At 47.6% G+C, this 22006-nt stretch overlaps 1 protein-coding gene across 1 annotated transcript in view; it reads right to left on the bottom strand.

Annotated features, from left to right (window-relative positions):
• Positions 1 to 3361: 3361 nt before the first annotated feature.
• Positions 3362 to 22006, bottom strand: part of LOC128701201 (uncharacterized) — a 114570-nt gene continuing 95925 nt past the window's right edge. The window contains exons 9-13 of the mRNA XM_053794799.2: positions 16574 to 16733; positions 8846 to 9252; positions 7332 to 7737; positions 5692 to 6944; positions 3362 to 4912 (exon numbers count right to left, since the gene is read on the bottom strand). Coding sequence (XP_053650774.2) covers positions 4205 to 4912; positions 5692 to 6944; positions 7332 to 7737; positions 8846 to 9252; positions 16574 to 16733 — 2934 coding nt within the window. The 3' untranslated portion in view covers positions 3362 to 4204. The remainder of the gene's footprint in view (positions 4913 to 5691; positions 6945 to 7331; positions 7738 to 8845; positions 9253 to 16573; positions 16734 to 22006) is intronic.

The following is a 22006-nucleotide window of genomic DNA, read 5'->3' as shown; positions in this document are numbered from 1 at the left end:
GTGAGAATTTGGAGGAAGAAGAAAAGATAAAATTCTGGCAACCACATAAAGGTCCGCCTTTGTAGGTAAGTAACAAAGTCTTCATAATGACTGCGAAGAGTGATGTAAATAAACAAGGTACATTATATATAAAAACTTATATTTAGTTCCACAGTTTACAAAATTGTTGTGACCCATGATGTGGGTCTTGTAAGAGTTACCAGGATCCTCATAACCCGTGTTGTGGGCCTAAGAAAATCTACCGGGATGTTCATAACCCATGTTGTGGGTCTTGTATGAGCTGCTAAAGAGCCCTATGACCCATGTTATTGGACCTACCAGGATCCTCATAACCCATGTTGTGAGTCTTACTAAAGGTGTCAGTAGCCCTACGACCCATGTTACTGGGTCTTACAAAAGCTACCAGGATCCTCATAACCCATGTTGTGAGTCTTACTAAAGGTGTCAGTAGCCCTACGACCCATGTTACTGGGTCTTACAAAAGCTACCAGGATCCTCATAACCCATGTTGTGAGTCTTACTAAAGGTGTCAGTAGCCCTACGACCCATGTTACTGGGTCTTACAAAAGCTACCAGGATCCTCATAACCCATGTTGTGAGTCTTACTAAAGGTGCCAGTAGCCCTACGACCCATGTTACTGGGTCTTACAAAAGCTACCAGGAGCCTCGTGACATGCTGCTTAAACAAAACAAAAGCTATTGTACAAAACATCAGAAGTATAAAAAAATATTGTGTATTTAGAAGTTCACATTCTAGCCACAATGTTTTAAGTAGTTATTGCACAGTGTGAAACACCCGGTTGTAGGAGACTGTGATGATGTGGGAGACTGTGATGGTGATGTGGGAGACTGTGATGATGATGATGTGGGAGACTGTGATGGTGATGTGGGAGACTGTGATGATGATGATGTGGGAGACTGTGATGGTGATGTGGGAGACTGTGATGATGATGATGATGTGGGAGACTGTGATGGTGATGTGGGAGACTGTGATGATGATGATGTGGGAGACTGTGATGGTGATGTGGGAGACTGTGATGATGATGATGTGGGAGACTGTGATGATGATGATGTGGGAGACTGTGATGGTGATGTGGGAGACTGTGATGGTGATGATGATGTGGGAGACTGTGATGGTGATGTGGGAGACTGTGATGATGATGATGTGGGAGACTGTGATGATGATGATGATGTGGGAGACTGTGATGGTGATGTGGGAGACTGTGATGGTGATGTGGGAGACTGTGATGATGATGATGATGATGATGTGGGAGACTGTGATGATGATGATGATGTGGGAGACTGTGATGGTGATGTGGGAGACTGTGATGATGATGATGATGATGATGTGGGAGACTGTGATGATGATGATGTGGGAGACTGTGATGATGATGGTGATGTGGGAGACTGTGATGGTGATGTGGGAATCTGTGATGATGATGTGGGAGACTGTGATGGTGATGTGGGAGACTGTGATGATGATGATGTGGGAGACTGTGATGGTGATGTGGGAGACTGTAATGATGATGTGGGAGACTGTGATGGTGATGTAGGAGACTGTAATGATGTGGGAGACTGTGATGGTGATGTGGGAGACTGTGATGATGATGATGTGGGAGACTGTGATGGTGATGTGGGAGACTGTGATGATGATGATGATGTGGGAGACTGTGATGGTGATGTGGGAATCTGTGATGATGATGATGTGGGAGACTGTGATGGTGATGTGGGAGACTGTGATGATGTGGGAGACTGTGATGGTGATGTAGGAGACTGTGATGATGATGATGTGGGAGACTGTGATGTTGATGTGGGAATCTGTGATGATGATGATGTGGGAGACTGTGATGGTGATGTAGGAGACTGTGATGATGATTATGTGGGAGACTGTGATGGTGATGTGGGAATCTGTGATGATGATGATGTGAGAGACTGTGATCGTGATGTAGGAGACTGTAATAATGATGTGGGAGACTGTGATGGTGATATAGGAGACTGTAATGAAGATGATGATGTAGGAGACTGTGATGATGATGATGTGGGAATCTGTGATGATGATGATGTGGGAGACTGTGATGGTGATGTGGGAATCTGTGATGATGATGATGTGGGAGACTGTGATGGTGATGTAGGAGAGTGTAATGATGATGTGGGAGACTGTGATGGTGATGTAGGAGACTGTAATGATGATGTAGGAGTCTGTGATGATGATGATGTAGGAGTCTGTGATGATGATGATGTAGGAGACTGTGATGATGATGTAGGAGACTGTGATGATGTAGGAGACTGTAATGATGATGATGATGTAGGACTGTGATGGTGATGGTGTAGGAGACTGTGATGGTGATGATGTAGGAGACTGTGATGGTGATGTAGGAGACTGTGATGGTGATGGTGTAGGAGACTGTGATGGTGATGATGTAGGAGACTGTGATGATGATGTAGGGGACTGTGATGATGTAGGAGACTGTAATGATGATGATGATGTAGGGCTGTGATGGTGATGGTGATGGTGTCGGAGACTGTGATGGTGATGGTGTAGGAGACTGTGATGGTGATGGTGTAGGAGACTGTGATGGTGATGATGTAGGAGAGTGTGATGGTGATGGTGTAGGAGACTGTGATGGTAATGATGTAGGAGACTGTGATGGTGATGATGTAGGAGACTGTGATGATGATGGTGTAGGAGACTGTAATGGTGATGTAGGAGACTGTAATGGTGATGTAGGAGACTGTGATGGTGATGGTTTAGGAGACTGTGATGGTGATGGTGTAGGAGACTGTGATGGTGATGGTGTAGGAGACTGTAATGGTGATGTAGGAGACTCTAATGGTGATGTAGGAGACTGTGATAGTGATGGTTTAGGAGACTGTGATGGTGATGGTGTAGGAGACTGTGATGGTAATGATGTAGGAGATTGTGATGGTGATGATGTAGGAGACTGTGATGGTGATGATGTAGGAGACTGATGATGATGGTGTAGGAGACTGTAATGGTGATGTAGGAGACTGTAATGGTGATGTAGGAGACTGTGATGGTGATGGTTTAGGAGACTGTGATGGTAATGATGTAGGAGACTCTGATGGTGATGTAGGAGACTGTAATGATGATGTAGGAGACTATGATGGTGATGGTGTAGGAGACTGATAGTGATACAGTTCATTAGCATAACACACTACAGAGTGGACGCAATATTTTGTCACCTCGGTAGAAATGTGTGGACTCTTGACTTAGGTGTTGGTTCAGGATATTACAAAGATGCTGAGGGACTGATCTCACAATTCCCGCTTCACTTCTGCTGTCTCCAGTGTTATTATCGCCTGTATCCAACTGAAGAAGCCTGGTGCACAAGCGAAGTGTTTCAACAGTTAAGATACCCAAGTATTACACTTGTATCTTACTCTTCAACTTATATACCAGTTATAATAGGATGTATACTTTTATTTAACGATGTTTTGTTTAAAGTTGTACCTTGTTAATTCAGTCTAACGATATTGAAGATAATAAATACTGGATAAAGCAGTGATAAAACGTTGTCCCAAGAAGAGCTTGTTCTACAAAGACTCTGTTTCACGGGTCAGTATGATTGGAGCGAAACGTTTTGCAGTAAAGTCCTGCTTTGCTAGAAGGACAAACATATGTTACCCTATTTGTAGCTGTTATTTCTTCTAATCATCCTCTCTCCAAGTCAGGTGAACATACCCAGGAGCGTTGTGACAGGTTACACCATCAGATTCACTGTGTAACTCGACTGTGTACTATCTGAGGATTGCCACGTTCTGTAGTGTAAAAGGAAAGGGACACTTTTTGCAAAACACCCTTTTATTGGGAGAACGTTTTTCTCTGTTAGATTTATTCTTTTCCTGACGGATATTTGCTCACTGGACCTGTGATGGAAACCGTGACTCTCACCACTAAGTTATGACAGTCATAGCCGGGTCGAGACAATCACTCCTTTGTCAGAAGTCGGAAGTCCGAGCCTCCAGCAGTACATATTCACTTCGCTCTGTTAGAGATTTCCTAGAGCAAAACATCTGTATAACTCTTGATCTGTAACTTTAATCCAGTGCAAAACTCATAAAAAAACACCTAAAATTGTACCCTTATCGCCCAGTGTTCATTCAAGAGTTAGCAGACTGATTTAAACTGCATGTGCGAAAAATAATATTTCTAGAAGGGGTAACAAGACCTTCTGACTTCCCTTTACGTTGGGGTGATTTGTCCTGAAAATACAGAATCTGGGGAGGTGGAGCAAGAGGCAAGAGACAGGAAGGAGGACGAAGAGGGAGACGTCAGAGAGGGAGAGAGGAAGGAGGAGAAGGGAGAGCTCGAAACTGTGGACGATGACGATGAAGTGAACTGGAAAGAAGAAGCTGACGATGAGGGAGATAGGGAGGCGGAGATGGAGAGAGAGTTCTCCGAAGAGTAGAACGACGACACAGGCGACGAGGAAGACGAGGAATGTGGCATACACGACGAAGAAGACGATGAAGACGACCTCGGGGAGGAGCAGTTGGAGGAGAACCAGTCGCTGTCCGGACAGTATTGTGATGTGTGCTTGGGGCCTGCAGACAAGTGTACGCTGCGAGGCCGTGATATCATACTCACGAAGGACGACCTCTGTGGCGACCCTTTGAAGGAGTTGCTATGTCTCCTGTATTCGGTGTATGGTGATGGCGTGTCTTCTCTCGACTTCTTTCCCCATCTTCTGAAACAAGAGGACGAGGAAGAGGAAGATGACGAGGAGGAAGAAGAGAGGCTGAAGAGAGAGGTGATGGCACGTCTGGGCCTGCGAAGTGCCCATGGACCTGATGGTGTGCTTGAAGTCAGCTGAGCTGATGGTGTGCTTGAAGTCAGTTGAGCTGATGGTGTGGGCGGGTGTGGGCTGCTGCTGGTATCTCCCTGCGGGATCTGTGAGTAACGAGTTGGGTCATGTATTTATGAAGACTAACAGTAGGCCCTGCATTATTATGAATCTCTCCAACAACCATACAGAGATAAGTACAAACATTTACATAGGTGTGTCCGTTTCTTTCCTACAGACTCAAATGTGATTATCTCCCTTCAGAAATACAGCTATATCATTCAAGATCTATGTATGCTACACGTTATCTAATATTTATAAGTGAACACAAATATATGTGCATTTGGAGGCCCATGATGCTAAGCTGTCAAACACACTACGCTTAAAGTAAAGGTGGAATCGTTCTTGCATATGGGTATTCTAATCATTCTCTTTAATGTGCTCTCAGTAATAATTAACCTTAGAAATATTGCCCGTAGCAGAACAAGAATGTGAAGCCCAGCATTATATAATTAAGATAAACTTCTAATAACTTCAGTGCAGTCAGCACACAACCGGAAGGTCCCAGGTTAGAATTTTGGGCATAGTGAAATTAAAAAGCAAATCTCCCAATATCTGTTGTCCCTTCTCAGCTAAGCGTTAGTAAAATGCTTGGCTAGGGAAAAATGGATAAGTAAAAGGCTTCTTGGTTTCAGCACAGGTATTCAGTGTACTGGATGACATAAACGAATTCACACTGAGCCAATAATCAGAAAATAAGATTGAATACTGTATATTTCGACCTCATTGATGCTCTCTTCAGAATTTGAATAGGCATTAAACCCTCATTGACATGCATGCACAAAACGTGAGACAGAAAGCAGTACATAAGTTGAAAGCGTCTTACCAGAGGCTCGATCAAGCGCCTCAAGGAGGGTGGTGGTGAAGTCTTGAAGCCTCTTCTGATGCCAGCCAGGGGTGGTATGTAAGGGTGCTGTCTGCTTAATTTACCCGCAAGGGGTATGGAGGGAACCCAGCGGCTCCCGCCAGCTCTCCCAACTCGCGGCTCAGGAAGGAGAGGGCAGCCCTTAATCACCTCAACATCCTCTACTGCTATCCTCACCATCTTGCGAGATTTGTTGTTGGGAATACTGTACGGTCGAGGTCGGGGATTGCTTGGCTTCCTGTGGTCTTCATTTCTATGTATTGTTGTTGTCTTGTATGGGTCGGCTGGTGTACTACTGACACTAATTGTGTTGTTCATGGGTGTTCCTCTCCCCGTCATTTTGCGGATTTCCAAGTTGTCGTAGTCGCTGATTTCAACGTCTGTTGTTGTTTGTTGGGTTTTCACAAGCAGGTCATTTGTAGATAAATGTCTTGCATTCCCGACTCCGTCAGTGTTCGTACAAGAACCCTGAGTGGTGTCTTGTTGGTGAATTACAGGCGTGGACTCAACCGGATCTTCCTGGATGGGCTTCAACGTCGGAATCATCCTCTGACTGTCATTTTCTATGCTTGATCTCCTGTGAACCGGTATCGATTCATAAGGAGAAACTGAAGTAGACGAATAATTGCTGTGTGCATGTGAATCTTCTCTGATATTCAGAGGTTTAGATTCTTCTTCCTCAGTTATAGTCGGGAACTTGGAAGTAGAGCTGGATATGCTTGTATCTTTGGATAAATATGATATCAACCGAGTGTCTCTTTCTACGGCAAATTGAAGCATTTTGCTAGTTTCAGGGATTAAAATTAGACGAAATTCAAGGGCAGGCATGGTTTTTACCCTTGTTCTAGGGGTGATGGATTTACAAACGTTTAAAGTTGGAAGTTTGGGTGGCTCGACTCTCACTGGTTTCCGTGGAACTTCTTTACTAGGAACTCTAAAGTCAATTTTATTGCGCAGAAGACGGGAGTTTGCCAGGTGCCACGAGAGGGACTGCGACTGGCTGTTCCAGTCACTGGCCGTGAAAGAAAACCTGGGATACTCCACGTCAGGGGCAACTTTAATATCTGCTACGGGTTTTTCTTGTGCTCGTCCTCTCCTCAGAGCGATAGGGTCGTCATAAATATGGGAGTCCTCCTTGGAAGGGACAGTTGTTATGATATCATAACGTGCTGGTGGTCTCCCGAGATCTTCTATGAAAACGTGGTTTCCCTTGCCTGGAAAAAATAAGTCAAGTGGGCAAAAATATGCTGTGTTGTTAATTTCAGGTTACATCGTGGACTGCGATGTTTCACTCAGGAAAACAAACACATTAGGTTGATTCAAACTGTTTTACTTATGAGTACATACATATTAGGTATGAATACATATATATCAGGTTAATCTGGACTGTTTCACTCTTCCATTTATATGTTTTAAGTATATGTGCTAAAGAATCTCAGTAGTAAGTTGTATCTGATATGTAGGATATCCACACTGGAAACACAATCAAAAGTATCATCTTTTCACTGGTGGTTTCATCACTAGTTATCCTGCATTAAATATATATGCACTTATGCACTATATACTGTATGTACCTTCTGTTTCCTACCTGTGTGACTCACCTAAGCGACCCATGTTTACTCGGGAGTGACTTGGGGCTTGTGGCTCCTCCTCATCTTCCGTCTCTTGGGAGAACCTGTGTGGTACTGAGATTCTTTGTGTGAGAACCCCCAACACTACACCCATCACCACCCCCAACACCGTCACCACCACTACCACAGCTACCAGGGACGGCCACAGCATGGCCAGGGGGCCCTTCGTGGTGTTGGAGGCGTGGCCATTCATGCTGCTGCTGGTGGAGGTGTTGGAGGGGGCAGTAGAACCATGCAGAGTGGTTCTCCTGCTGTTGCCGTGGGTGTTGGCTGACCAGAGGGTGAGGCGGTAACGGGTGTCGGGCTCTAAGTCGTAAGCTGTTATCTCAGAGGTCACACTGGTGCTGTTGGTCACCTCTTTTCCCGAGAGGGACACCTGTGCGGATAATATACGGTGCATCATTTAAGGAACGTCGTAATCAGTCGCACATCTTTCCTCAAAACTAGACAGCAAGTGCAGAACCTCATACACCCGTTCTTGCCCTCGTTTTCCTACATCAGCGCTCTCCTTCCACATGAGCTTCACATTATATATATGTATATATATATATATATATATATATATATATATATCTAGATATATATATATATATATATATATATATATATATATATATATTTATATAAGATGGGGTCCACCTCTGGTGTAAATTGTGGGACCCATAGCCTCGGAGAAGTGGATAAAAAGGCTTCAAGGAAGAATATTTGGATTTCTTCCTGAAGCCGTTTGAATATTCCACTTCCCTTACCACCCCATCTTTTCATATATTTTTTTTACCAATAGGAATATTTTATTACATAATATGGTACAGAAGATTTAAGAGATACATTGTTGATATAAAGGTGGCAGAACTTGCTATCTTGGCTTAAATAGCAACGCTCATTTTGCCATATAGGACAAGCGAAAATTTGTGTATGCAATAATTTTGCCAAAATCATTCTGAACCTAACGAAAAAAATATATTTCACTGTGTTTGTTTAGTAATAAATTATTGTAAACAAATCTAAAATATATTTAGTTGGGTTAGGCTAAAATAAATTGTTCTTGTTATAATAAGGTTAGGTAAGTTTTCTAAGATTCTTTTGGAGCAAAATTAAAAATTTTTTACATTAACATTAATGAAAAAATATATCTTTAAACGTATATATATTTGCTGTTCGTTGTGGTGTTGTATGAAACGTACAAGATTGGCACTTGTTTTGAATATAATAATAATAATAATAATAATAATAATAATAATAATAATAATTTGAAAGAAGCGCACACGTCGACACTCGTCACACTTGGTCATGTAATGAAGGAGAAAAGTATAGGAATTTATCCGTGTTAAGTGTCTATATTTAGTGGTTGTCATCTCCTGGGGGAGACATAGTGAGTGTTCGTGTAGCATTCAAGTTTACATGCAGATAGTTGTCGTTAAAGCCAGCGAATAACACATTTCGCACCGTACTTGTGTACAATGTGTGATCGTTCATCAACATACCGTCATGAGGAAGGTCTGCGGGAGACCCCCGTCGTGTGCTGCTGTGCACAACACTGTGAGGGTGTGAGGTGTGGCCCTGGATACAGCACATCTCTCAGGAGGGTCAGGTTTGTCTGCTGCTACCAGACGGGCCACACAGGGCTCCCGCTGACGTCCTAGGGCAGTGTGAGCCCAGCACAATAGCTCCCCGTAATCCACAGCGGCCCGCGGTGTGTACGAAATCCAGGAGACGACGCCCTCGAAGTTGATCATCTCCTCTGGCACCTGCAGGAGGCCCCGGGAAGACTTGAGTGCCCACGAGAAGGCTGTGGGCAAGGGGTAGGCAGTCACCTGGCAGGTGACGTTGAGGGCATGATGGCGTGGCACTCCCAACACTTGCACGGTGCCACGCATACACTCAGCACCGTCTGTAGGAGAAGTGTTTGTGAGAGTTGAGAGTGACTTATTCAACTAACACCCATCCCAAGCGCCACCCACAACCGTCCCAAGCGTCTACCCACACCCGTCTCAAGCGTCCACCCACATCCCTTTCAAGAGTCCACCCACACCTGTCCCAAACATCCACTTAGACCCGTCCCAAACATCCACCCACTGCAAGGAACCCTCACCACGTGCCTTATTTTCTGGCGAGGGAGCCTATACACGAGGGTCATCCCAAAGTCATCAAAAACAACGGATATATCACCGCTTCACCAAGACGGCAGCAAAGCAGTTGCGAAAAACTATAGACCGATACCACTAACGTTCCACATAAAATTATTTGAAAGGCTTTTAAAAATCAAGATCGCTAACTTCCCAACAAGTGCACAACCCAGGGCATCATGTTTTTAGAGTAGGTCGCTCCCGCTTCTCGCAACTACTGAACCACTGACATGGTCTTGGACGCACTGGAAAACCAACAAAATGTAGATGTAGAGTACACAGACTTTTGAAAAAGCCTTCGGCAAGTGCGATCATAATGTCTGTCATATCTGAAATAGACAGAGACATAAATCATACCCTCGCATCATCCATTTCAGACGACACTATAATTTGCAAGAGTGACATCAATTGAAGACACAGCCAATCTCCAAGCGGATATAAACCAAGTTTTCCATTGGGCCCCCCAAAAAATGAGGACAAATTTCATTTCCTCCGTTTTGGAAATTTTGAGGGAATAAAGCTATAAGGAAGTATAAAACAAATTCAGACAACTCGGTAGAGTGAAAAACTAACGTGAAGGATCACAACAATGTCATTATCGCAGCAAGAAGGAGAATGATAGAATGGATAACAAGAACCTTCAAAACACGGGATTACAAACCAGTGATGATCCTCTGTAGGTCATTTGCTCTTTGTAGACTTAAGTACTGCTGTGTGTTAACATCCCCTTTTAACGCAGACACAGCTGCAGATCTAGAGAATGTAGAGAGACCCTTCACTGCATGTATAAGTTCAGTCAGGCACCTTAATTACTGGGAAGGTCTTAAGTTCCTTGACCTGTACTCCCTGAAATGAAGGCGAAAAAGATGCATCGTAATTTACACCCGGAAAATCGTAGATGGATTAGTCCCCAGATGAATCACTCCCTACAAAAAAAAAAAGGCTTGGCAGACAGTACCAAATTCCTCAGTGAAAAGCAGGGGTGCCGTGAGTACACTGAGTGACAACACAATAAGTGTAAGGTGCCCAAGACTATTCAACAACCTTCCAATAGATCCTTGCTATCTTTGAGAGGAAAGCGAATAAGTTCCTAAAGTCAGTTCCTGACAAGCGTGTGGCCAGCAATAACAGTCTAATTGATCAGTCCTTGATCCGGTGTTGAGCCTCTGAACACTCAGGGTAAACTTGAGGCTGCTTGTCGACACGACTGCAACTACCTGCTGGAGGAGCAGAAGTCTACTTTGTCGACCGCACTCCCTCTCCTCCCCCACCACACACTCCTCCCCCACCATAGTCCTTGTCTCTCCTCCCCACCACACACTCCTCCCCACCACAGTCCCTCTCTCTCCTCCCCCACCACACACTCTTCCCAACCACACTCCCTCTCCTCCCCCACCACACTCTCCTCCCCACCACACACTCCTTCACCACACCTCCCTACCACACTGCTTCTCCATCAGACATTCCTTCCACTCCACACCCACCACAACTCCTCACCACACCTTCCACACATCCCCACCACACATCTCCACCACATACTCTTTCCCCACCACAGCTCCCCAACACCACACACTCCTCCCCAACCACACCTCTCCACCATACACTCTTCTCCCACCACACTCTAGTTCCTCACCCCACCCTCTTCTCCCACCACACCCTCTCTAGTTCCTCACCCCACCCTCTTCTCCCACCACACCCTCTCTAGTTCCTCACCCCACCCTCTTCTCCCGCCACACTGTCCTCCCCCACCACACACCTGCATCACTGTCTTGATCTGTCGTTAGTCTCTCACACCACTACCTCCACTCCCCTCCACAGAGGTGATCTGTGTCACAACCCCTCGCATCAACAATCTCAGTTTCATAAACATCACCATTAACCTCATCATTATCACCATCTCCACCACCACTATCGTCACTATCACTACACCAACACCACCTACTACCACTGTCGTTACTGCCGCCACTATCGTCACCATCACCACAAGTACCATTATCATCACTAACATCACATCACAGTCGTCACCACTACTACCACTGTCATCACTATTCCACCATCGTCACTACCATCACTACAACTACCGCTATAGTCAGCATCATCACCACCTCACACACCGTGGCTACAACAATTCACAACACAGAGTACCGTAGCTACATCAATTCAGGACACAATTCCGTGGCTACAACAGTTATCAATACACAGTACCATGGCTATAACAATTCACAACATGCAATAGGTGGACAGTTAAGCACATAGTGTTCAGGACAGTGACCATAAGGCCAGGCACATATTTTGCATTTAGTTTGATCATCATCTGTGTGTCTGCCAAACTACCAAAAGTTCTTGTAACCAAGCCTAATCCTGGCTACTACAAAATCGGTCAGTACTTGTAACCAAGCCTAATCCTGGCTACTACAAAATCGGTCAGTACTTGTAACCAACCCTAAGGCTGGCTACTACAACATCGGTCAGTGTTCACATTGGAGGTTGCTCCATAAACGTATCTACGTTCATGTTATCATAGTGAGTGATAGATCTTCTCAGGCTTGTAACTGCATTCCTATGGGATTCTTCTTCATTATTTACATCTCTCCTAATATTATTCTTAATGCTAGACACAGACACAACAAAGTTATATTCTACATTTTTTTTTTCAGGGTACTTTGACTAACTTATCAACTTTGTCATGAAGGATTAATTCAAATTGTGATGGAATCCATAGAACTTGTACATTAATTCCTCTTTCTCTAAGTATCTATATGTTGTTTCTCCAATGAGCATGTTGTTAGTGTCATTATGTTTGTCAAGAGCCGTCGGTGATAACATAGAATCAGCAATAATCAAAGAGTCAAAATTAGTGTCACAGGTTAACTGTAATGCCATTACGATAACAGACAATTTAGTCCTCGGTGTAGACGCATAGTTGTTAATTCTTATTACTAACACAACATGGTTGCTATAGTTCTTAACTAGGGAGGTGACAACAAGAGCAGGTGCAGCCCTGCCAGTAGACTCCTGCTGGAGGTGACAACAAGAGCAGGTGCAGCCCTGCCAGTAGACTCCTTCTGGAGGTGACAACAAGAGCAGGTGCAGCCCTGCCAGTAGACTCCTGCTGGAGGTGACAACAAGAGCAGGTGCAGCCCTGCCAGTAGACTCCTGCTGGAGGTGACAACAAGAGCAGGTGCAGCCCTGCCAGTAGACTCCTGCTGGAGGTGACAACAAGAGCAGGTGCAGCCCTGCCAGTAGACTCCTGCTGGAGGTGACAACAAGAGCAGGTGCAGCCCTGCCAGTAGACTCCTGCTGAAGGTGACAACAAGAGCAGGTGCAGCCCTGCCAGCAGACTCCTGCTGGAGGTGCAGCCCTGCCAGTAGACTCCTGCTGTAGGTGACAACAAGAGCAGGTGCAGCCCTGCCAGCAGACCCCTGCTGGAGGTGCAGCCCTGCCAGCAGACTCCTGCTGGAGGTGACAACAAGAGCAGATGCAGCCCTGCCAGTAGACTCCTGCTGGAGGTGACAACAAGAGCAGGTGCAGCCCTGCCAGTAGACTCATGCTGGAGGTGACAACAAGAGCAGGCGCAGCCCTGCCAGTAGACTCATGCTGGAGGTGACAACAAGAGCAGGTGCAGCCCTGCCAGCAGACTCCTGCTGGAGGTGACAAGAGTAGGTGTAACCCTGCCAGTAGACTCCTGCTGGAGGTGACAACAAGAGCAGGTGCAGCCCTGCCAGCAGACTCCTGCTGGAGGTGACAACAAGAGCAGGTGTAGCCCTGCCAGTAGACTCCTGCTGGAGGTGACAACAAGAGCAGGTGCAGCCCTGCCAGTAAACTCATGCTGGAGGTGGCAACAAGAGCAGGTGCAGCCCTGCCAGTAGACTCATGCTGGAGGTGACAACAAGAGCAGGTGCAGCCCTGCCAGCAGACTCCTGCTGGAGGTGACAACAAGAGCAGGTGTAGCCCTGCCAGTAGACTGCTGGAGGTGACAACAAGAGCAGGTGTAGCCCTGCCAGCAGACTCCTGCTGGAGGTGACAACAAGAGCAGGTGTAGCCCTGCCAGCAGACTCCTGCTGGAGGTGACAACAAGAGCAGGTGTAGCCCTGCCAGTAGACTCCTGCTGGAGGTGACAACAAGAGCAGGTGTAGCCCTGCCAGTAGACTCCTGCTGTAGGTGACAACAAGAGCAGGTGTAGCCCTGCCAGTAGACTCCTGCTGGAGGTGACAACAAGAGCAGCCCTGCCAGTAGACTCCTGCTGGAGGTGACAACAAGAGCAGGTGCAGCCCTGCCAGCAGACTCCTGCTGGAGGTGACAACAAGAGCAGGTGTAGCCCTGCCAGCAAGACTAGCCCTGCCAACAGACTCCTGATGGAGGTGACAACAAGAGCAGGTGTAGCGCTGCCAGCAGACTCCTGCTGGAGGTGACAAGAAGAGCAGGTGTAGCCCTGCCAGTAGACTCCTGCTGGAGGTGACAACAAGAGCAGGTGCAGCCCTGCCAGCAGACTCCTGCTGGAGGTGACAACAAGAGCAGGTGTAGCCCTGCCAGCAGACTCCTGCTGGAGGTGACAACAAGAGCAGGTGCAGCCCTGCCAGTAAACTCATGCTGGAGGTGACAACAAGAGCAGGTGCAGCCCTGCCAGTAGACTCCTGCTGGAGGTGACAACAAGAGCAGGTGCAGCCCTGCCAGCAGACTCCTGCTGGAGGTGACAACAAGAGCAGGTGTAGGCCTGCCAGTAGACTGCTGGAGGTGACAACAAGAGCAGGTGCAGCCCTGCCAGCAGACTCCTGCTGGAGGTGACAACAAGAGCAGGTGTAGCCCTCCCAGTAGACTGCTGGAGGTGACAACAAGAGCAGGTGTAGCCCTGCCAGTAGACTCCTGCTGGAGGTGACAACAAGAGCAGGTGCAGCCCTGCCAGCAGACTCCTGCTGGAGGTGACAACAAGAGCAGGTGTAGGCCTGCCAGTAGACTGCTGGAGGTGACAACAAGAGCAGCCCTGCCAGCCTGCTGGAGGTGCCAGTAGACTCCTGCTGGAGGTGACAACAAGAGCAGGTGTAGCCCTGCCAGTAGACTCCTGCTGGAGGTGACAACAAGCCAGCAGACTCCTGCTGGAGGTGCAGCCCTGCCAGTAGACTCCTGCTGGAGGTGACAATAAGAGCAGGTGCAGCACTGCCAGCAGACTCCTGCTGGAGGTGACAACAAGAGCAGGTGTAGGCCTGCCAGTAGACTGCTGGAGGTGACAACAAGAGCAGGTGTAGCCCTGCCAGCAGACTCCTGCTGGAGGTGACAACAAGAGCAGGTGTAGCCCTGCCAGCAGACTCCTGCTGGAGGTGACAACAAGAGCAGGTGTAGCCCTGCCAGTAGACTCCTGCTGGAGGTGACAACAAGAGCAGGTGTAGCCCTGCCAGTAGACTCCTGCTGGAGGTGACAACAAGAGCAGGTGTAGCCCTGCCAGTAGACTCCTGCTGGAGGTGACAACAAGAGCAGGTGTAGCCCTGCCAGTAGACTCCTGCTGGAGGTGACAACAAGAGCAGGTGCAGCCCTGCCAGCAGACTCCTGCTGGAGGTGACAACAAGAGCAGGTGTAGCCCTCCCAGTAGACTGCTGGAGGTGACAACAAGAGCAGGTGTAGCCCTGCCAGTAGACTCCTGCTGGAGGTGACAACAAGAGCAGGTGTAGCCCTGCCAGCAGACTCCTGCTGGAGGTGCAGCCCTGCCAGTAGACTCCTGCTGGAGGTGACAACAAGAGCAGGTGCAGCCCTGCCAGTAGACTCCTGCTGGAGGTGACAACAAGAGCAGGTGCAGCCCTGCCAGTAGACTCCTGCTGGAGGTGACAACAAGAGCAGGTGCAGCCCTGCCAGTAGACTCCTGCTGGAGGTGACAACAAGAGCAGGTGTAGCCCTGCCAGTAGACTCCTGCTGGAGGTGACAACAAGAGCAGGTGTAGCCCTGCCAGCAGACTCCTGCTGGAGGTGACAACAAGAGCAGGTGTAGCCCTGCCAGTAGACTCCTGCTGGAGGTGACAACAAGAGCAGGTGCAGCCCTGCCAGTAGACTCCTGCTGGAGGTGACAACAAGAGCAGGTGCAGCCCTGCCAGTAGACTCCTGCTGGAGGTGACAACAAGAGCAGGTGCAGCCCTGCCAGTAGACTCCTGCTGGAGGTGACAACAAGAGCAGGTGTAGCCCTGCCAGTAGACTCCTACTGGAGGTGACAACAAGAGCAGGTGCAGCCCTGCCAGTAGACTCCTGCTGGAGGTGACAAGAGCAGGTGTAGCCCTGCCAGCAGACTCCTGCTGGAGGTGCAGCCCTGCCAGTAGACTCCTGCTGGAGGTGACAACAAGAGCAGGTGCAGCCCTGCCAGCAGACTCCTGCTGGAGGTGACAACAAGAGCAGGTGTAGCCCTGCCAGTAGACTCCTGCTGGAGGTGACAACAAGAGCAGGTGTAGCCCTGCCAGTAGACTCCTGCTGGAGGTGACAACAAGAGCAGGTGTAGCCCTGCCACTAGACTCCTGCTGGAGGTGACAACAAGAGCAGGTGCAGCCCTGCCAGTAGACTCCTGCTGGAGGTGACAACAAGAGCAGGTGTAGCCCTGCCAGTAGACTCCTGCTGGAGGTGACAACAAGAGCAGGTGTAGCCCTGCCAGTAGACTCCTGCTGGAGGTGACAACAAGAGCAGGTGCAGCCCTGCCAGTAGACTCCTGCTGGAGGTGACAACAAGAGCAGGTGCAGCCCTGCCAGTAGACTCCTGCTGGAGGTGACAACAAGAGCAGGTGTAGCCCTGCCAGTAGACTCCTGCTGGAGGTGACAACAAGAGCAGGTGTAGCCCTGCCAGTAGACTCCTGCTGGAGGTGACAACAAGAGCAGGTGTAGCCCTGCCAGTAGACTCCTGCTGGAGGTGACAACAAGAGCAGGTGTAGCCCTGCCAGTAGACTCCTGCTGGAGGTGACAACAAGAGCAGGTGTAGCCCTGCCAGTAGACTCCTGCTGGAGGTGACAACAAGAGCAGGTGTAGCCCTGCCAGTAAACTCATGCTTACATCCATCACTTTATAATTTGTGATATATTACTATACAGTTGCCTTTGCAACTGTATAGGAAGGTGACTTACGGATGACGTGCAGGTGGAGGGGGTTGCTCCGGGAGGAACCTTCCGCGTTGTGGGCCGTGCAGGTGTAGGTGGCAGCGTCCTTCCTTGCCAGGGTGGGCAGCACCACGCTCATGTTGCCCACCACCAGCCCACCACCCACCCCGGGCGAGAGTGGTGACCCCTACACACACACAGTGGAGATAAGTTATATTATTTGACTTTATTGGTTTATATTAATAGTTTAATGGTTTACAAAAGAACAAGACACATATACAACACTTGGGTATCTTTATTGTGGAAACGTTTCGCCACACAGTGACTTCATCAGTAAAGTACAAAGAAGAATGGTTGAAGATTGGACTGAAGGCACTGGTTGGCGAAACGTTTCCACAATAAAGATACCCAGGTGTTGCACAAGTGTCTTATTTATCAACTTGTGGGTTCTCTGAACCATTTATCTACACTCATCTGAAGAAGACTGCTGAACAAGCGAAACATTTTGAAAATTAAGATACTTAACTAATGTGACTATGCGCAGAGTCAAGTTGAATTGACACACCAGGTTTTGCCCCAGGTACAGCCTTGTTTTCACACGATATTTTGCTTTACTTAGAGTCTTATTTTGCTCTTAGGTAGAGCTTTGTAAAGGTCTATTTAGAGCTGCATATCTATAGATAAATATTTACTCTGCGCGTTTTTTTTTATTACTTTAGTTATTGAAGACGCTTTGATACACCCGCAGTGTGCTGCTACACTGTTCTGCATGATAGTTACACTGTGGGAACACCAGCAGTGTGCTGCTACACTGTTCTGCATGATAGTTACACTGTGGGAACACCAGCAGTGTGCTGCTACACTGTTCTGTATGATAGTTACACTGTGGGAACACCAGCAGTGTGCTGCTACACTGTTCTGTATGATAGTTACACTGTGGGAACACCAGCAGTGTGCTGCTACACTGTTCTGTATGATAGTTACACTGTGGGAACACCAGCAGTGTGCTGCTACACTGTTCTGTATGATAGTTACACTGTGGGAACACCAGCAGTGTGCTGCTACACTGTCTGTATGATAGTTACACTGTGGGAACACCAGCAGTGTGCTGCTACACTGTTCTATATGATAGTTACACTGTGGGAACACCAGCAGTGTGCTGCTACACTGTTCTGTATGATAGTTACACTGTGGGAACACCAGCAGTGTGCTGCTACACTGTTCTATATGATAGTTACACTGTAGGAACACCAGCAGTGTGCTGCTACACTGTTCTGCATGATAGTTACACTAGGAACACCAGCAGTGTGCTGCTACACAGTTCTATATGATAGTTACACTGTGGGAACACCAGCAGTGCGCTGCTACACTGTTCTGTATGATAGTTACACTGGGAACACCAGCAGTGTGCTGCTACACTGTTCTGTATGATAGTTACACTGTGGGAACACCAGCAGTGTGCTGCTACACTGTTCTGTATGATAGTGACACTGTGGGAACACCAGCAGTGTGCTGCTACACTGTTCTGCATGATAGTTACGCTGGGAACACCAGCAGTGTGCTGCTACACTGTTCTGAATGATAGTTACAGTGGGAACACCAGCAGTGTGCTGCTACACTGTTCTGCATGATAGTTACACTGTGGGAACACCAGCAGTGTGCTGCTACACTGTTCTGCATGATAGTTACACTGTGGGAACACCAGCAGTGTGCTGCTACACTGTTCTGTATGATAGTTACACTGTGGGAACACCAGCGGTGTGCTGCTACACTGTTCTGCATGATAGTTACACTGTGGGAACACCAGCGGTGTGTTGCTACACTGTTCTGTATGATAGTTACACTGTGGGAACGCCAGCGGTGTGCTGCTACACTGTTCTGCGTGCTAGTTACACTGGGAACACCAGCAGTGTGCTGCTACACTGTTCTGTATGATAGTTACACTGTGGGAACGCCAGAGGTGTGCTGCTACACTGTTCTGTATGATTGTTACACTGTGGGAACACCAGCGGTGTGCTGCTACACTGTTCTGTATGATAGTTACACTGTGGGAACGCCAGCGGTGTGCTGCTACACTGTTCTGCGTGCTAGTTACACTGGGAACACCAGCAGTGTGCTGCTACACTGTCTGTATGATAGTTACACTGTGGGAACGCCAGCGGTGTGCTGCTACACTGTTCTGTATGATAGTTACACTGTGGGAACACCAGCGGAGTGCTGCTACACTGTTCTATATGATAGTTACACTGTGGGAACGCCAGCAGTGTGCTGCTACACTGTCCTGTATGATAGTTACACTGGGAACACCAGCAGTGTGCTGTTGCACTGTTCTTTATGATAGTTACACTGTGGGAGCACCAGCAGTGTGCTGCTACACTATTCTGTATGATAGTTACACTGTGGGAACACCAGCGGAGTGCTGCTACACTGTTCTATATGATAGTTACACTGTGGGAACGCCAGCAGTGTGCTGCTACACTGTTCTGCATGATAGTTACACTGGGAACACCAGCAGTGTGCTGCTACACTGTTCTATATGATAGTTACACTGTGGGAACGCCAGCAGTGTGCTGCTACACTGTCCTGTATGATAGTTACACTGGGAACACCAGCAGTGTGCTGTTGCACTGTTCTTTATGATAGTTACACTGTGGGAGCACCAGCAGTGTGCTGCTACACTATTCTGTATGATAGTTACACTGTGGGAACACCAGCGGAGTGCTGCTACACTGTTCTATATGATAGTTACACTGTGGGAACGCCAGCAGTGTGCTGCTACACTGTTCTGCATGATAGTTACACTGGGAACACCAGCAGTGTGCTGCTACACTGTTCTATATGATAGTTACACTGTGGGAACACCAGCGGTGTGCTGCTACACTGTTCTGTATGATAGTTACACTGTGGGAACGCCAGCGGTGTGCTGCTACACTGTTCTGAGTGATAGTTACACTGGGAACACCAGCAGTGTGCTGCTACACTGTTCTGTATGATAGTTACACTGTGGGAACGCCAGCGGTGTGCTGCTACACTGTTCTGCGTGATAGTTACACTGGGAACACCAGCAGTGTGTTGCTACACTGTTCTGCATGATAGTTACACTGTGGGAACACCAGCGGTGTGCTGCTACACTGTTCTGTATAATAGTTACACTGTGGGAACACCAACAGTGTGCTGCTACACTGTTCTGTATAATAGTTACACTGTGGGAATACCAGCAGTGTGCTGCTACACTGTTCTGTATGATAGTTACACTCTGGGAACACCAGCAGTGTGCTGCTGCACTGTCCTGTATGATAGTTACACTGTGTGAACACCAGCGGTGTGCTGCTACACTGTTCTGCGTGATAGTTACACAGGGAACACCAGCAGTGTGCTGCTACACTGTTCTGTATGATAGTTACACTGTGGGAACACCAGCACTGTGCTGCTACATTGTTCTGTATAACAGTTACACAGTGGGAACACCATCACTGTGCTGCTACACTCTTCTGTATGATAGTTACACTGTGGAAACACTGGCAGTGTGCTGCTACACTATTCTGTATAATAGTTACACCTTGGGAACACCAGCTGTGTGCTACTACACTGTTCTGCATGATAGTTACACTGTGGGAACACCAGTAGTGTGCTGTTACACTATTCTGTATGTTAGTTACACTGTGGGAACACCAGTAGTGTGCTGCTACACTGTTCTGCATGATACTTACACTGGGAACACCAGCAGTGTGCTGCTACACTGTTCTGCATGATAGTTACACTGGGAACACCAGCAGTGTGCTGCTACACTGTTCTGTATGATAGTTACACTGTGGGAACACCAGCAGTGTGCTGCTACACTGTTCTGCATGATAGTTACACTAGGAACACCAGCAGTGTGCTGCTACACTGTTTTGTATGATAGTTACACTGTGGGAACACCAGCAGTGTGCTGCTACACTGTTCCGCATGATAGTTATACTGGGAACACCAGCAGTGTGCTGCTACACTGTTTTGTATGATAGTTACACTGTGGGAACACCAGCAGTGTGCTGCTACACTGTTCTGCATGATAGTTACACTGGGAAAACCAGCAGTGTGCTGCTACACTGTTCTGCATGATAGTTACACTGGGAACACCAGCAGTGTGCTGCTACACTGTTCTGCATGATAGTTACACTGGGAACACCAGCAGTGTGCTGCTACACTGTTCTGCATTATAGTTACACTGGGAACACCAGCAGTGTGCTGCTACACTGTTCTGTATGATAGTTACACTGTGGGAACACCAGCAGTGTGCTGCTACACTGTTCTGCATGATAGTTACACTGGGAACACCAGCAGTGTGCTGCTACACTGTTCTGCATGATAGTTACACTGGGAACACCAGCAGTGTCCTGCTACACTGTTCTGTATGATAGTTACATTGTGGGAACACCAGCAGTGTGCTGCTAAACTGTTCTGCATGTTAGTTACACTGGGAACACCAGCAGTTTGCTGCTACACTGTTCTGCATGATAGTTACACTGGGAACACCAGCAGTGTGCTGCTACACTGTTCTGTATGATAGTTACACTGTGGGAACACCAGCAGTGTGCTGCTACACTGTTCTGCATGATAGTTACACTGGGAACACCAGCAGTGTGCTGCTACACTGTTCTGTATGATACACTGTGGGAACGCCAGCGGTGTGCTGCTACACTGTTCTGCGTGCTAGTTACACTGTCAACACCTGCAGTGTGCTGCTACACTGTTCTGTATGATAGTTACACTGTGGGAACGCCAGCGGTGTGCTGCTACACTGTTCATTATGATAGTTACACTGTGGGAACACCAGCGGTGTGCTGCTACACTGTTCTGTATGATAGTTACACAGTGGGAACACCAGCAGTGTGCTGCTACGCTGTTCTGTATGATAGTTACACTGTGGGAGCACCAGCAGTGTGCTGCTACACTATTCTGTATGATAGTTACACTGTGGGAACACCAGCGGTGTTCTGCTACACTGTTCTGTATGATAGTTACACTGTGGGAACACCAGCAGTGTGCTGCTACACTGTTCTGCATGATAGTTACACTGGGAACACCAGCAGTGTGCTGCTACACTGTTCTATATGATAGTTGCACTGTGGGAACACCAGCGGTGTGCTGCTACACTGTTCTGTATGATAGTTACACTGTGGGAACGCCAGCGGTGTGCTGCTACACTGTTCTGCCTGATAGTTACACTGGGAACACCAGCAGTGTGCTGCTACACTGTTCTGTATGATAGTTACACTGTGGGAACACCAGCGGTGTGCTGCTACACTGTTCTGTATAATAGTTACAATGTGGGAGCACCAGCAGTATGCTGCTACACTGTTCTGTATAATAGTTACACTGTGGGAATACCAGCAGTGTGTTGCTACACTGTTCTGTATGATAGTTACACTGTGGGAATACCAGCAGTGTGCTGCTACACTGTTCTGCGTGATAGTTACA

This window comes from Cherax quadricarinatus, chromosome 37 (genome assembly GCF_038502225.1).
Source record: "Cherax quadricarinatus isolate ZL_2023a chromosome 37, ASM3850222v1, whole genome shotgun sequence".
In the NCBI taxonomy this organism is placed as follows: Eukaryota; Metazoa; Arthropoda; class Malacostraca; order Decapoda; family Parastacidae; genus Cherax; species Cherax quadricarinatus.
This window is presented reverse-complemented; position numbering and strand designations above follow the sequence as displayed.